The sequence below is a fragment of the Anomaloglossus baeobatrachus genome, chromosome 6 (genome assembly GCF_048569485.1).
Source record: "Anomaloglossus baeobatrachus isolate aAnoBae1 chromosome 6, aAnoBae1.hap1, whole genome shotgun sequence".
Lineage (NCBI taxonomy): Eukaryota > Metazoa > Chordata > Amphibia > Anura > Aromobatidae > Anomaloglossus > Anomaloglossus baeobatrachus.
This window is the reverse complement of record NC_134358.1, coordinates 500,655,690-500,670,799: the sequence shown is the minus strand read 5'-3', so window position 1 is coordinate 500,670,799 and position 15,110 is coordinate 500,655,690. Positions and strand designations below refer to the sequence as shown.

Genomic DNA, 15,110 nt, shown 5'->3' with positions numbered 1-15,110 from the left:
ACCGTTGGATGAGCGACATTCTGTCTCACGGTTACAGGATAGAGCTCAGTTCTCGTCCTCCGACTCGTTCCTTCACAACATCTCCGCCCTCCGAGCGAGCTGATGCACGTTTTCAGGCGGTGAACACTCTGAAGGCAGGAGGAGTTGCGTTACCCGTTCCCCTTCAAGAACGTAGTCGCGGTTTTTACTCCAACTTGTTCGTGGTACCAAGAAAGGACGGTTCATTCCGCCCCGTTCTGGACTTCACACGGCTCAACAGACATGTGAGAACCTGACGGTTCCGGATGGAATCTCTCCGCTTTGTCATCGCCTCGATGGCACAAGGAGACTTCCTAGCATCAATCGACATCAGGGATGCTTATCTCCATGTGCCGATTGCACCAGAGCATCAACGTTTCCTGCGTTTCGCCATCGGGGACGAACACCTTCAGTTCGGGGCACTGCCTTCGGCATGGAAACAGCCCCACGGGTCTTCACCAAGGTCATGGCAGCAGTGGTGGCAGTCCTACACTCTCAGGGCCACTCGGTGATCACTTACCTAGACGATCTTCTAGTCAAGACACCCTCCTGGGTGGCATGTCAACACAACCTGACCATTGCTCTGGAGACTCTCCAGGGGTTCGGGTGGATCATCAAATTTCTAAGGTCAAAACTGACACCGACCCAATCACTGACTTACCTCGGGATGGAGTTTCATACTCTCTCAGCGATAGTGAAGCTTCCGCTGCATAATCAGCGTTCACTACAGACAGGGGTGCACTCTCTCCTTCGGGCCCAGTCACACCCCTTGAGGCGCCTCATGCACTTTCTAAGGAAGATGGTGGCAGCAAGGGAGGCAGTTCCCTTGCGCAGTTTCGTCTGCGTCCGCTTCTATCGGACACCACAAATGGGACAGGAGGTCGACGTCCCTAGACAAGAACGTCTCTCTTTCTTTCCACTTCCTGGGCGAAGGGAAAATCCTTCCGGCCCCAGCCGGGGCTGTGGTCACGACGGACGCGAGTCGGTCAGGGTGGGGAGCGGTCTTCCTCCACCACTCGGCTCAGAGAACCTGGACTCCAACAGAGTCCTCCCTTCAGATCAATGTTCTGGAGATAAGGGCAGTGTATCTAGCCCTAAAGGCGTTCCAGCGGTGGCTGGAGGGCAGGCAGATCCGAATTCAATCGGACATCGCCACGGCGGTTGCGTACATCAACCACCAGGGCGGCACACGCAGTCGTCAAGCCTTCCGAGAAGTTCGGCGGATTCTGCTGTGGGCGGAAGCCACAGCCTACACCATCTCCGCAGTTCACATCCCGGGCGTAGAAAACTGGGAAGCAGATTTTCTCAGTCGCCAGGGCATGGACGCAGGGGAATGGTCTCTTCACCTGGACGTGTTCTAGAGATCTGTTGCCGCTGGGTAACGCCAGACGTCGATCTAATGGCGTCTCGGCACAACAACAAAGTCCCGGCATACATGGCTCGGTCCACGGATCACAGAGCTCTAGCGGCAGACGCGCTACTTCAGGACTGGTCGCAGTTTCGACTGCCTTATGTATTTCCTCCTCTGGCACTACTGCCCAGAGTGTTATGCAAGATCAGGTCAGACTGTCGCCGCGCCATCCTCGTCGCCCAGACTGGCCGAGGTGATCGTGGTACCCGGATCTGTGGCACCTCACGGTGGGTCAAACGTGGGCACTCCCAGACCGACCAGACTGGCGGTCTCAAGGGCCATTTTTCCTTCTGAATTCTGCGGCCCTAAACCTGACTGTGTGGCCATTGAGTCCTGGCTCCTAACGTCATCAGGGATATCTCCAGACGTCATTGCCATCATGAGACAGGCCAGGAAACCAACGTCCGCCAAGATCTATCACAGGACTTGGAGGATCTTCTTATCCTGGTGCTCTGACTCAGGGTTTACTCCCTGGCCGTTTGCCTTGCCCACTTTTCTCCTTTCCTTCAATCTGGAATGGACAAGGGCTTGTCTCTCGGCTCTCTCAAGGGACAAGTATCGGCGCTTTCCGTGTTTTTTTTTTTTTCAAAAGCGTCTAGCCAGGCTTCCGCAGGTCCGCACGTTCCTGCAGGGGGTTGGCCACATAGTCCCACCTTACAAGCGTCCGTTAGCACCCTCGGATCTTATCAGGGTGCTGACGACTCTTCAGAAGTTACTTTTCGAGCCGATGCGGGATCTCTCTATCTCGCCTTTCGCAAAAGGTAGCCTTCCTAGTGGCAGTCACATCACTCAAAAGAGTGTCTGAGCTAGCAGCGCTGTCAGGCAAAGCCCCCTTCCTGGTGTCTCACCAGGATAAGGTGGTTCTACATCCGGTCCCGGACTTTCTCCCTAAGGTATCCCCGTTTCATCTCAATCAGGATATCTTCTTACTCTCTTTGGGTCCGCATCCAGTTCACCAATGTGAAAAGGATTTGCATTTATTAGATCTGGTGAGAGCACTCCGGCTCTACATTTCTCGCACGGCGCCCCTGCGCCGGCCCGATGCGCTCTTGTCTTTATCGCGGGCCAGAGTAAGGGATTTCAGGTTTTCAAGTCAACCTTGGCTCGGTGGATCAAGGAACCGATTCTTGAAGCCTACCATTCTGTTGGGCTTCCGATTCCTGCAGGGCTGAAAGCCCATTCTACCAGAGCCGTCGGTGCTTCCTGGGCATTGCGACACCAGGCTACGGCTCAGCAGGTGTGTCAGGCGGCTACCTGGTCGAGTCTGCACACTTTCACGAAACACTATCAGGTGCATGCCGATGATTCGGCAGATGCCAGCCTAGGTAGGCGACTCCTTCAGGCGGCAGTTGCCCACCTGTAAGAGGGGGCCGTTTTTCGGCTCTTTTTATCGAGGTATTCTTTTACCCACCCAGGGATTGCTTTTGGACATCCCAATTGTCTGGGGCTCCCAATGGAGCGACAAAGAAGAAGGGAATTTTGTTTACTTACCGTAAATTCCTTTTCTTCTAGCTCCTATTGGGAGACCCAGCACCCGCCCCTGTTCCCTTCGGGCTGTTGTTCTTTTGTGTACACATGTTGTTCATGTTGAATTGTTCTTTTGGGTCATGGTTTCAGTTCTCCGAACATCCTTCGGATTGAATTTACCTTAGACCAATTCATAAGTTTCCTCCTTCCTGCTTTGGCACCAAAACTGATGAGCCCGTGATGCACGGGAGGGTGTATAGCAGAGGGGAGGGGTTTACACTTTTTAAAGTGTAATACTTTGTGTGGCCTCCGGAGGCAGAAGCTATACACCCAATTGTCTGGGTCTCCCAATAGGAGCTAGAAGAAAAGGAATTTACGGTAAGTAAACAAAATTCCCTTCTTTCAAATGAGCCTTAGATACCCAGGCATTGTTTTTGTAAAATAAGGTTCTGCTGATAGAGCGATTCAAAAACACGGTGGCTGGAGAGGCTTGTAGACTAACAGCTCATCTTGAAGGGGAAAAATTATCAATCAGCCAAAATACATTACAGCCAGGGATTACATAAATATAGGATTATTAACCTGTAATGTGAACGTATATTTAGGATATTTTACTGTTAACTCTTTTTTTTGTGTGTAGATAATACAGACACATGGTGGTACCGTGGACCCGACACTAACAAACCGCTGTACCCATCTCTTGTGTGAGAGCCAAGTCAGTAGCATGTATACCCAGGTAGGTGCTAATGTGACTGAACACTTCCATGCACAATATTCACCTCTGAGATCGATTACTCAAGACTTTCCGAGATCGCCAGTGTGATAATTTGCGTTGATGCCCTTAAAGGGGTACTCCGGAAAAATAAAATCTATTCTTAGCCTAAATGTTTCATAAAGGCTTGCATCCAGAGTGCTGCTTTCACCAGAAGCCGTGTCTGCAAATCAGACCTTTTTCCACTATGATGGAGATGCAGCTGCTGAGTGCTCCCCTCCGGGCAGGGGGAGGACTCTGCTCCTGGCTGCTAACAAACCCCTCCCCCCTCATTGCAGCTTAGTCACTCCCAATTTCCCTGTGGAGAAGCAATAGCTGTATGGTTTTGAGATCCAGTGCATGCCCGGTGGGGATCTTCTGTAGACTTCACCAGCCTACTGTATCCTCGACCATTCTATGTAGACTGTGAGCCCTCACAGGCAGGGTCCTCTCCCCTCCTGTACCTGTCTGTGCCTTGTATTGTCCATGATTATTGTACTTGATTTTATATATACCCTTTTCACTTGTAAAGCGCCATGGAATAAATGGCGCTATGATAATAATTTCCAGCCGTCACATAGAGAATGCATTGCCACCACTCAATTCCGATTGGGCATTTCAAAGCCCTTCTCTTGGGATTGATGGGTGTTCCAGCAGTTGGACCTACACCTTTTTTCCAAGTTATCACCTGCTTAAGGCTCACTGAATAACAAGGCAAGTTAAATGTTTAGTACAGTGCATTGGACTCCTGAGTAATCCGATTCTGTTATTTATAGGCAATAAAAGAAAGGAGACGATGCATCACCGCTCACTGGCTGAACACCGTTTTGAAGAAGAAAAAAATGGTGCCGCCTCATCGAACTCTACACTTTCCGGTGGCGTTTCCACCAGGAGGAAAACCGTGTTCTCAACACGTAAGGAAGCATTCACTCCGTTATGCCTAGTGTAACATTCACTTACAATAGATTTACTGAACTTTTCTTTTTCGCTCCTAATTGGGAGACCCAGACAGTGGGTGTATAGCTACTGCCTCTGGAGGCCGCACAAAGAACTACACTTAAAAGTGTAAGGCCCCTCCCCTTCTGGCTATACACCCTCCCGTAGGAGTACGGATTCCTCAGTTTTAGCTTTGTGCGAAGGAGGTCAGACACGCACGCATAGCTCCATTGTTTTTAGTCAGCAGCAGCTGCTGACTATGTCGGATGGAAGAAAAGAGGGCCCATACAGGGCTCCCAGCATGCTCCCTTCTCACCCCACTGTATGTCGGAGGTGTTTGTAAGGTTGAGGTACCCATGGCGGGTACGGCGGCTGGAGCCCACATGCTGATTCCTTCCCCATCCCTTTTTACAGGGCTCTGGGTGAAGTGGGATTTACTGGTCTCCAGGCACTGAGACCGTGCTCCATCTACAGCCCCTGGAGAAGATGCTGGATGGAGCGGAGTACATCAGGGACATGGCCCTGCTTCCTCAAGGTACTCTGTGTCCCCGTGCATTTGGCGCTCACACCGCAGCATGCTGGGTGTTGTAGTGCGCCGGGGACATCAGCGCTGCGGCGCTTGTGCCATGGCCTCATTCAGCTTCGCTGAAGCAGGCACACTTTTGGGAAACGGTCGCGCCGGCCGCTGGGACTGCGGCGCGGCTGGCACTTGTGGTGCGCCGGGGACTTCAGCGCGGGCCGCGCTTTTACGGCGGCCGCGCTGATAACTCGAGTCCCCGGCTTTTGCGGCCTAGTTACGTTCGTTCCCGCCCCCAGACCTGCCAGTCAGGAGAGGGGCGGGACGCTGGTCAGTGCATCAGCGCTGAGGGCTGGAGTCGTTTTTACATACTCCAGCCCTCACAATAGGCACAGAGGGGACACTGTTTCCCGCACTTTTGTTTGGGAACTCCCACGGACCGCCCCTCTCCACAGACGCCGGCAGCCATTCCTGCTGACACGCTGAGCTGCAGAGGGGAGCCGGGGAGACCCAGACAAGGAATTCTGCGCCTCTTACCCGCTATTCAGCGGGCGGTAAGCAGCCCTCAGGGCTCACCCCCTCTTGTGCCAGTAGTAATCTTAGTATTTTGTTCCTGCAAATACTTTGTACTGCATAGCGCTGGTCGCCCTTTGGCTATAGACTCTCTCACATTGCAGAGAGCCAACAGCATGTCGTCCACAAAACGCAAGGGTGCCAAGGCACAGACATTATATGCTTCCTGTACCGCATGTGGGACTTTTCTACCGGCAGGCTCCACTGACCCCCATTGTGTGCAGTGCTCGGCCCCTGCGGCACTTGCACAGTCGGGACCTCTGCTGGACGTGACCCAGGGTGTACCACCTGTGAATGCTGTCCAGGTGACAGGAACTGAGTTTATAGCTTTTGCTGACAGAATGTCTCTCACTATGTCACAAATTCTTGACACATTGCGAGCTAGGCCTGTACTTCAGGCCACGGACACTGTGCAATCATTGCCCCCTGGTCCCCCTCAGCTGAATTACCTCCAAGCTCCGGGACGGGCACATACACCTCAGGGTGAAGACTCTGACTCGGACGATGGCCCCAGGCAACCTAAGCGGGCTCGCTATGAGGGGCCTTCACATTCATCTCAATGGTCAGGATCCCAGCGAGATGAATCTATGGGTGATGAGGCGGACGTAACTGATCAGGATTCTGATCCTGAGACCGCTCTCAATCTAGATACACCAGATGGTGACGCCATAGTTAATGATCTTATAGCGTCCATCAATAAGATGTTAAATATTTCCCCACCAGCTCCTCTTGTAGAGGAGTCAGCTTCGCAGCACGAGAGAATCCATTTCAGATATCCTAAGCGTACATTAAGCACTTTTCTGGACCACGCTGACTTTAGAGACGCAATCCAGAAACCCCACGCTTATCCGGAAAGGCGTTTTTCTAAACGGCTTAAAGATACACGCTATCCTTTTCCCCCTGAGGTGGTCAAGGGTTGGACCCAGTGTCCAAAAGTGGATCCTCCAATTTCCAGGCTTGCAGCTAGATCCTTGGTTGCAGTTGAAGATGGAGCGGCACTTAAAGATGCCACTGACAGGCAGATGGAGCTCTGGCTGAAATCCATCTATGAAGCGATTGGAGCGTCGTTAGCGCCATCTTTTGCTGCCGTATGGGCACTCCAAGCTATCTCAGCCGGGCTTGTGCAAGTCGACTCAGTCACACGTGCAGTTGCCCCGCAGGTAGCACCATTGACCTCGCAAATGGCGGCATTCGCGTCGTACGCGATTAATGCTGTTTTTGACGCTACAAGCCGCACGGCAGTGGCGTCAGCCAACTCCGTTGTTTTGCGTAGGGCCCTGTGGTTGAGACATTGGAAGGCAGATTCTCATTCCAAGAAGTGCTTAACCAATTTGCCTTTTTCTCGTGACCGATTGTTTGGAGAGCGTTTGGATGAAATCATCAAACACTCCAAGGGTAAGGACTCATCCTTACCGCAACACAGACAAAACAAACCCCAACAGAGGAAGGGTCAGTCTGGTTATCGGTCCTTTCGAGGACCGGGCAGGTCCCAATTCGCCTCGTCAAAGAAGACTCAATAAGACCAGAGACGCTCAGATTCTTGGAGGTCTCAGTCACGCCCAAAAAGGACAGCCGGAGGAACCGTTGCCAAGACGGCGTCCTCCTGACTTGCAGTCTCCGATTCCCACACCCTCGGTCGGTGGGAGGCTTTCCCACTTTGGCGACATTTGGCTGTCACGCGTCAAAGACCGTTGGGTGAGGGATATTCTGTCTCACGGGTACAGGATAGAGTTCAGTTCTCGTCCGCCAACTCGTTTCTTCAGAACTTCTCCACCACCAGACCGAGCCGATGCTCTGTTGCAGGCGGTGGCCGCTCTAAAGGCGGAAGGAGTGGTGACCTCCGTCCCTCTTCAGGAACAAGGTCACGGTTTTTACTCCAATCTGTTTGTGGTCCCAAAAAAGGACGGATCGTATCGACCCGTCCTGGATCTAAAGTTGCTCAACAGACACGTAAAAGTCAGGAGGTTCCGGATGGAATCCCTACGCTCCGTCATAGCCTCAATGTCTCAAGGAGATTTTCTAGCATCAATAGATATCAAAGATGCGTATCTCCACGTGCCGATTGCGCCAGAGCATCAGCGTTTCCTACGCTTCGTCATACACGACGAACACCTGCAGTTCGTAGCGTTGCCTTTCGGTCTGGCAACAGCCCCCCGGGTCTTCACCAAGGTCATGGCAGCAGTAGTAGCTGTTCTGCACTCGCAAGGTCACTCGGTCATCCCGTATCTAGACGACCTGCTTATAAAGGCACCCTCTCAAGAGGCATGCCAACACAGTCTGAAGGTGGCACTAGACACTCTCCAGAGTTTCGGGTGGATTATCAACTTTCCAAAGTCTCATCTAACCCCGACCCAATCTCTGACTTATCTTGGCATGGAGTTTCATACTCTCTCAGCGATAGTGAAGCTTCCACTGGACAAGCAGTGTTCGCTACGGACAGGAGTGCAATCTCTCCTTCAGAGCCAGTCGCACTCACTGAGGCGCCTCATGCATTTCCTAGGAAAGATGGTAGCAGCAATGGAGGCGGTCCCGTTCGCGCAGTTTCATCTGCGCCCTCTACAATGGGACATTCTACGCCAATGGGATGGGAAATCGACGTCCCTCGACAGGACTGTCTCCCTCTCTCAGACTGCCAAGGACTCTCTGCGTTGGTGGCTTCTCCCCACCTCATTGTCACAGGGAAAGTCGTTCCTTCCCCCGTCCTGGGCAGTGGTCACGACGGATGTGAGCCTATCAGGGTGGGGAGCGGTGTTTCTCCACCACAGGGCTCAGGGGACGTGGACTCAGGAAGAGTCCACCCTGCAGATCAATGTTCTGGAAATCAGAGCAATCTATCTTGCTCTGCGAGCCTTCCAACAATGGCTGGAAGGCAAGCAGATTCGGATTCAGTCGGACAATTCCACGGCGGTGGCGTACATCAACCACCAAGGGGGAACACGCAGTCGCCAAGCCTTTCAGGAAGTCCGGCGGATTTTGACGTGGGTGGAAAGCAAAGCGTCCACCATATCCGCAGTTCACATCCCAGGCGTGGAAAACTGGGAAGCAGACTTTCTCAGTCGCCAGGGCATGGACGCAGGAGAATGGTCCCTTCACCCGGACGTGTTTCAGCAGATCTGTTGCCGCTGGGGGACGCCGGACGTCGATCTGATGGCGTCACGGCACAACAACAAGGTCCCAGTTTTCATGGCACGGTCTCACGATCACCGAGCGCTGGCGGCAGACGCCTTGGTTCAGGATTGGTCGCAATTCCGACTCCCCTATGTGTTCCCACCTCTAGCATTGTTACCCAGAGTTCTCCGGAAAATCAGGTCCGACTGCCATCGAGCCATTCTCGTCGCTCCAGACTGGCCAAGAAGGTCGTGGTACCCGGATCTGTGGCATCTCACGGTAGGCCAACCGTGGGCACTACCAGACCGTCCAGATTTGCTGTCTCAAGGGCCGTTTTTCCATCTGAATTCTGCGGCCCTGAACCTGACTGTGTGGCCATTGAGTCCTGGATCCTAGCGGCCTCAGGTTTATCTCATGAAGTTGTTGCCACAATGAGACAGGCTAGAAAACCATCCTCAGCTAAGATCTATCACAGGACGTGGAAGATATTCTTAGCTTGGTGCTTGGCTCAAGGGTTTTCTCCCTGGCCATTTGCATTGCCAATTTTTCTTTCCTTCCTGCAGTCTGGGTTGGAAAAAGGTTTGTCGCTTAGCTCTCTTAAGGGTCAAGTCTCCGCGCTATCCGTATTCTTTCAGAAGCGCTTGGCACGGCTTTCTAAAGTACGCACGTTTCTCCAAGGAGTTTGTCATATCGTTCCTCCTTACAGACGGCCATTGGAACCCTGGGATCTAAACAAGGTTCTCATTGCTCTCCAGAAGCCGCCTTTCGAGCCTTTGAAAGAGGTTTCCCTTTCTCGGCTTTCACAAAAAGTAGTTTTTCTTGTGGCGGTCACGTCTCTTCGAAGAGTGTCCGAGCTAGCGGCGTTATCTTGCAAATCTCCCTTCCTGGTGTTTCACCAAGACAAGGTAGTACTGCGTCCAATTCCAGAGTTTTCTCCCAAGGTGGTTTCTTCCTTTCATCTCAATCAGGATATCACTTTGCCATCTTTGTGTCCGCATCCAGTTCACCAATTTGAAAAAGGTTTACATCTGTTGGACCTGGTGAGAGCACTCAGGATTTACATTTCTCGCACGGCGTCTCTACGCCGTTCTGATGCGCTCTTTGTCCTAGTCGCTGGTCAGCATAAGGGATCGCAAGCTTCCAAATCCACCCTGGCGCGGTGGATCAAGGAACCAATTCTTCACACATACCGTTCTGCTGGGCTTCCGATTCCATCTGGACTGAAGGCCCATTCTACCAGAGCCGTGGGTGCGTCCTGGGCATTGCGGCATCAGGCTACGGCTCAGCAGGTGTGCCAGGCGGCTACCTGGTCGAGTCTGCACACGTTTACCAAACACTATCAAGTGCATACCTACGCTTCGGCAGATGCCAGCCTAGGTAGACAGGTCCTTCAGGCGGCGGTGGCCCACCTGTAGGAAAGGGCTGTCTGACAGCCCGTTCATGTGGTATCTTTTTACCCACCCAGGGACTGCTTTTGGACGTCCCACTGTCTGGGTCTCCCAATTAGGAGCGAAAAAGAAGAAGGGAATTTTGTTTACTTACCGTAAATTCCTTTTCTTCTAGCTCCAATTGGGAGACCCAGCACCCGCCCTATTTGTTCTTAGGGTTTCGTTTTTCGGGTGCACATGTTGTTCATGTTGTTTCTTAAGTTCTCCGATCTTGTTATCGGATTGAATTTGTTTTTGAAACTGTTATTGGCTTTCCTCCTTCTTGCTTTGGTACTAAAACTGAGGAATCCGTACTCCTACGGGAGGGTGTATAGCCAGAAGGGGAGGGGCCTTACACTTTTAAGTGTAGTTCTTTGTGCGGCCTCCAGAGGCAGTAGCTATACACCCACTGTCTGGGTCTCCCAATTGGAGCTAGAAGAAAAGGAATTTACGGTAAGTAAACAAAATTCCCTTCTTTAACTCCTTCCTAACTGGGTATTTATCCTTTTTTCATTTTTCTTCATCGTTCCTATGGGAGACCCAGACCATGGGTGTTTAGCTTCTGCCTCCGGAGGACACACAAAGTACTACACTTAAAAGTGTAGCTCCTCCCTCTGAGCTTATACACCCCCTGGTAGCCAGTCCTAGCCAGTTTATCGCTTTGTGTTCAGGAGGTCATACATCCACACATGCATTCTCATCTGATTGTTTGACTTTTGGAAAGAGTTTGAAGAAAAGCGGGTCCATGTCTGGACTCCCGGCATGTCCCTTCTCACCCCACTGTGTCGGCGGTGTTGTTAAGATTGATTTACAAGGCTGAAGCCTTACATGCCGCGCTCCTTCACCATCCCTTCTGGGCTCTGGCTTGAAGTGGGAGCCAGCACGGTCTCCATGCCTGGCAGGAGTCCGGTCTCCATCCACAGCCCCTTGAGGATTCTGTTGGACCGGAGCACTCATCCCCAGGGACATGGCCCTGCGTCTCAGCAGCTAAGTACCTGAGACGTTTATGTTGGGGGTCCCGGTTCTTTATTGTAAGGGGAGAGTATGCTGTATGTGATTGTTTTTAACTTTTCCGGCGGGTTCTCCAGCTTTTGCCTGAGAACCGCGCCGATGGTGCCTGCTTGTCGGCCTCGCCGCTTAAATTTAGGCCCCGGCTTCGCCGGAGGCCTAGTTTCGTTTCCCTGCCCTCGCATGTCACTCATGCAGAGGGACAGGTTCGGCTCCTCCCGGCGGCCGTTCTACACAGGGGAGGGACACTCCCCACTGCTGGGGCGTTCCCCCTTCCCGGCAGGTCTCTCTAGCCCTCCAGTTTCCGCTCTTTTATAGGAACGCCCCTAGTCCCGCCCCCTCCATTTCTCAGGCAGAGTTCACTCTGCTCTGGGACATCCTGCATTCTGCATCTCTTCTGAGGTGCTGCGCTCTGGGGGACCGGGCTTCGGGATCTGGAGGGCACACAACACCGCGCTCAGCGGTCTGGTAAGCCACAGCCGGTCTCCGGTTGTGGACCTCTGTATATTCTCCCTGGGGTTCATTCTCTGCAAAGCCCCCACTCCAGCAGCATGTCTCACACAAGGAGCAAGGCTCCAAAGCTTTATTCTGCATGCACTGCATGTAAGCTCCTGCTGCCTGAGCCGAGCATTTATCCACACTGTGATGGTTGCTCTAACTTGGCGGTGCCACAGCCTGGAGTCTCACTGGGTAGAGTCCTTTTTCTAGGTCCATATCCCAGTCATTTGCTGAGTCCATGGGACTTTTGTCCAGGACTTTGATGAATATGCATCAGCCCCCCCTCTCAGGGTGCCTCTAATACTCTTGACAGAGGACTCCTATGTATCCCATCGATTTCTCTGAGGGTGACTCAGATCTTAGTGATTTGATTGCTTCTATTAATTCTGTGGTGGATCTCAATCCGCCAGTGTCAGAGGAGCAACTCTCTTTGGCAGAAAAACATCAGTTTACCTCGCCTAAGAGAGTGAAGAGTGTGTTCTTTAACCACTCTAGTTTTCAGACTGCTGTGACCAAACCCAGGGCCTGCCCTGACAAACGCTTTCCAAAGCGTGGTTCTGATGACCGGTTTCCATTTCCACCTGAGGTGGTCAAGGAGTGGTCTCACTCCCCAAAGGTAGACCCTCCGGTGTCTAGGCTATCAGCCCGGACCGTTGTGTCGGTGGCTGACGGCACCTCACTTAAGGATTCCACTGACCGTCAGATTGACCTTCTGGCCAAATCTGTGTACGAAGCTGCGGGGGCCGCGTTTTCCCCGACTTTTGCAGCAGTGTGGGCTCTCAAAGCCATCTCTGCTTCTCTAGAGGAGATGCATTCCCTCACCAAGGAATCTATGCCTGAGATGGTTAACTGCTCAGGCTTCAGCTTTTTCATCTTATGCCATGTCTGCCATGCTAGAGGCTGCTCACCGCACTGCGGTGGCTTCAGCTAATTCGAGAGTGGAAGGCAGATGCTTCGTCCAAGAAGTTTCTTGCTGGGCTCCCTTTTGCTGGTTCACGGCTGTTTGGTGAACAGCTGGATGAAATCATTAAAGAAGCTACTGGTGGGAAGAGTACTTCCATGCCACAAACCAAGACCAGGAAACCCGCCCAGGGTAGGAATCAATCGAGGTTTCGTTCCTTTCGTTCCTCCAACTGGTCATCCTCTAAGCCTTCCGCCTCGTCCGCTAACTCAGCCAAGGATCAGAAATCCAACTGGCGCCCAAAAGCGCGTCCGCAGAAGACCGCAGGAGGTTCTGCCACTAGGGCAGCTTCCTCATGACTCTCGGCCCGCTCCAGCCAAGTCCTTAGTCGGTGGCAGGCTCTCCCACTTTGGCGCCGCTTGGTTAAAGCAGGTCTCCGATCAGTGGGTGAGAGACATCATATCTCACGGCTACAGGATAGGATTCTCTTCCAGGCTTCCAAACAGATTTTTTCTCTCAACTCCCCCCTGCTCCAAGGCCGCCGCCTTCTCGCAGGCCGTGGCGTCCTTGCAGGCAAACGGAGTGATTGTCCCAGTTCCCGCTCAGGAACGGTTCAGAGGTTTTTACTCAAATCTCTTCCTAGTTCCAAAAAAGGACGGTACCTTCCGGCCCATCCTGGATCTCAAGCTTCTCATTGCGATAGGAGAGGATCATTTCCAATTCGTGGCTCTCCCCTTCGGGTTAGCCACGGCCCCTCGGGTATTCACCAAGGTCATGGCGGCAGTGATTGTGGTCCTGCATCTCCAGGGGTTAGCAGTGCTTCCTTATCTGGACGACCTTCTGGTCAAGGGTCCATCCAGCGCAGACTGTCAGCGGAGTGTTTCGCTCACTCTCGCCACCCTAGCCCAATTCGGGTGGATTGTCAATCTTCCCAAATCCACTCTGACTCCGACTCAGAGTCTCCCGTACCTAGGGATGCAGTTCGAGACTTTGCCGGCACTTGTGAAGTTGCCCTTAATCAAACAGCAGTCTCTCCGGCTAGCGGAGCGCTCTCTCCTGAGGCCCCGCCGTTATTCCCTCAGGCGCCTGATGCAGGTGCTGGGTCAAATGGTGGCTTCCATGGAGGCGGTTCTTTTTGCCCAGTTCCATCTGCGTCCTCTGCAGCTGGACATTCTCCGCTGTTGGGACAAGCGGCCTTCCTCCTTACAGAGGTTAGTGGCTCTGTCGCCACGGACCAGGACCTCTCTTCAGTGGTGGCTTCGACCCCTCTCCCTGTCCCAAGGGCGCTCCTTCCTGGCTCCGTCCTGGGTGATTCTCACCACGGATGCCAGCCTATCCGGCTGGGGAGCGGTACATCTCCACCACAGAGCTCAGGGCACTTGGACTCTGTCCGAGTCAGCCCTTTCAGTCAATGTGCTGGAAACCGGAGCTGTGCTTCTAGCTCTCCTAGCCTTTCACCACCTGTTGGCGGGCAGGCACATTCGAGTCCAGTCAGACAACGCGACAGCGGTTGCCTACATCAATCACCAAGGCGGGACACGCAGCCGCCTGGCAATGTTGGAGGTCCAACGCATTCTTCAATGGGCGGAGGACTCCAAGTCCACCATATCCGCAGTCCACATCCCTAGCGTAGAAAACTGGGAGGCAGATTATCTCAGCCGTCAATCCGTGGACGGTGGCGAGTGGTCTCTGCACCCGGCAGTGTTTCAGTCAATCTGCCGCAAGTGGGGCACTCCGGACGTGGACCTAATGGCATCCCGTCACAACAACAAGGTTCCGGTTTACGTGGCTCGCTCCCACGATCCTCAGGCCTTCGCCGCGGACGCTCTGGTTCAAGACTGGTCCCAGTTTCGTCTGTCCTATGTGTTTCCCCCTCTAGCTCTCTTGCCCAGAGTCCTGCACAAGATCAGAATGGAGGGCCGTCGAGTCATCCTCATTGCACCGGACTGGCCCAGGCGAGCTTGGTATCCGGACCTGCTCCAACTGTCCGTGGAGATGCCGTGGCATCTTCCGGACCGTCCAGACCTGCTCTCGCAAGGTCCGTTTTTCCGCCCGAATTCTGCGGCACTCAAATTGACGGCGTGGCTCTTGAGTCCTGGATTTTGACGGCTTCTGGTATTCCTCCTGAAGTCATCTCCACTATGACTCGGGCCCGTAAGTCTTCCTCCGTCAAAATCTATCACAGGACTTGGAAAATTTTCCTGTCCTGGTGTCGCTCTTCCGGCCATTCTCCTTGGCCATTTTCGTTGCCGACCCTTCTGTCTTTTTTACAGTCCGGTCTGCAGCTAGGACTGTCCCTCAACTCTCTCAAGGGACAAGTCTCAGCTCTATCAGTGCTGTTCCAGCGGCGTCTCGCCCGGCTGGCTCAGATCCGCACCTTCATGCAAGGTGCGTCTCACATCATTCCGCCTTATCGGCGGCCCTTGGATCCCTGGGACCTTAACTTGGTCCTCACGATATTGCAGAAACCCCCCTTTGAGCCTCTTAGGGAGGTT

General features: G+C 53.1%; 1 protein-coding gene across 1 annotated transcript in view; it reads left to right on the top strand.

The window, feature by feature from the left end:
• Nucleotides 1–15,110, top strand: part of PAXIP1 (PAX interacting protein 1) — a 145,117-nt gene that overhangs the window by 79,983 nt on the left and 50,024 nt on the right. Inside the window, exons 9-10 of the mRNA XM_075315437.1 lie at nucleotides 3,537–3,632; nucleotides 4,424–4,561. Of these exons, the coding sequence (XP_075171552.1) occupies nucleotides 3,537–3,632; nucleotides 4,424–4,561 (234 nt within the window). The remainder of the gene's footprint in view (nucleotides 1–3,536; nucleotides 3,633–4,423; nucleotides 4,562–15,110) is intronic.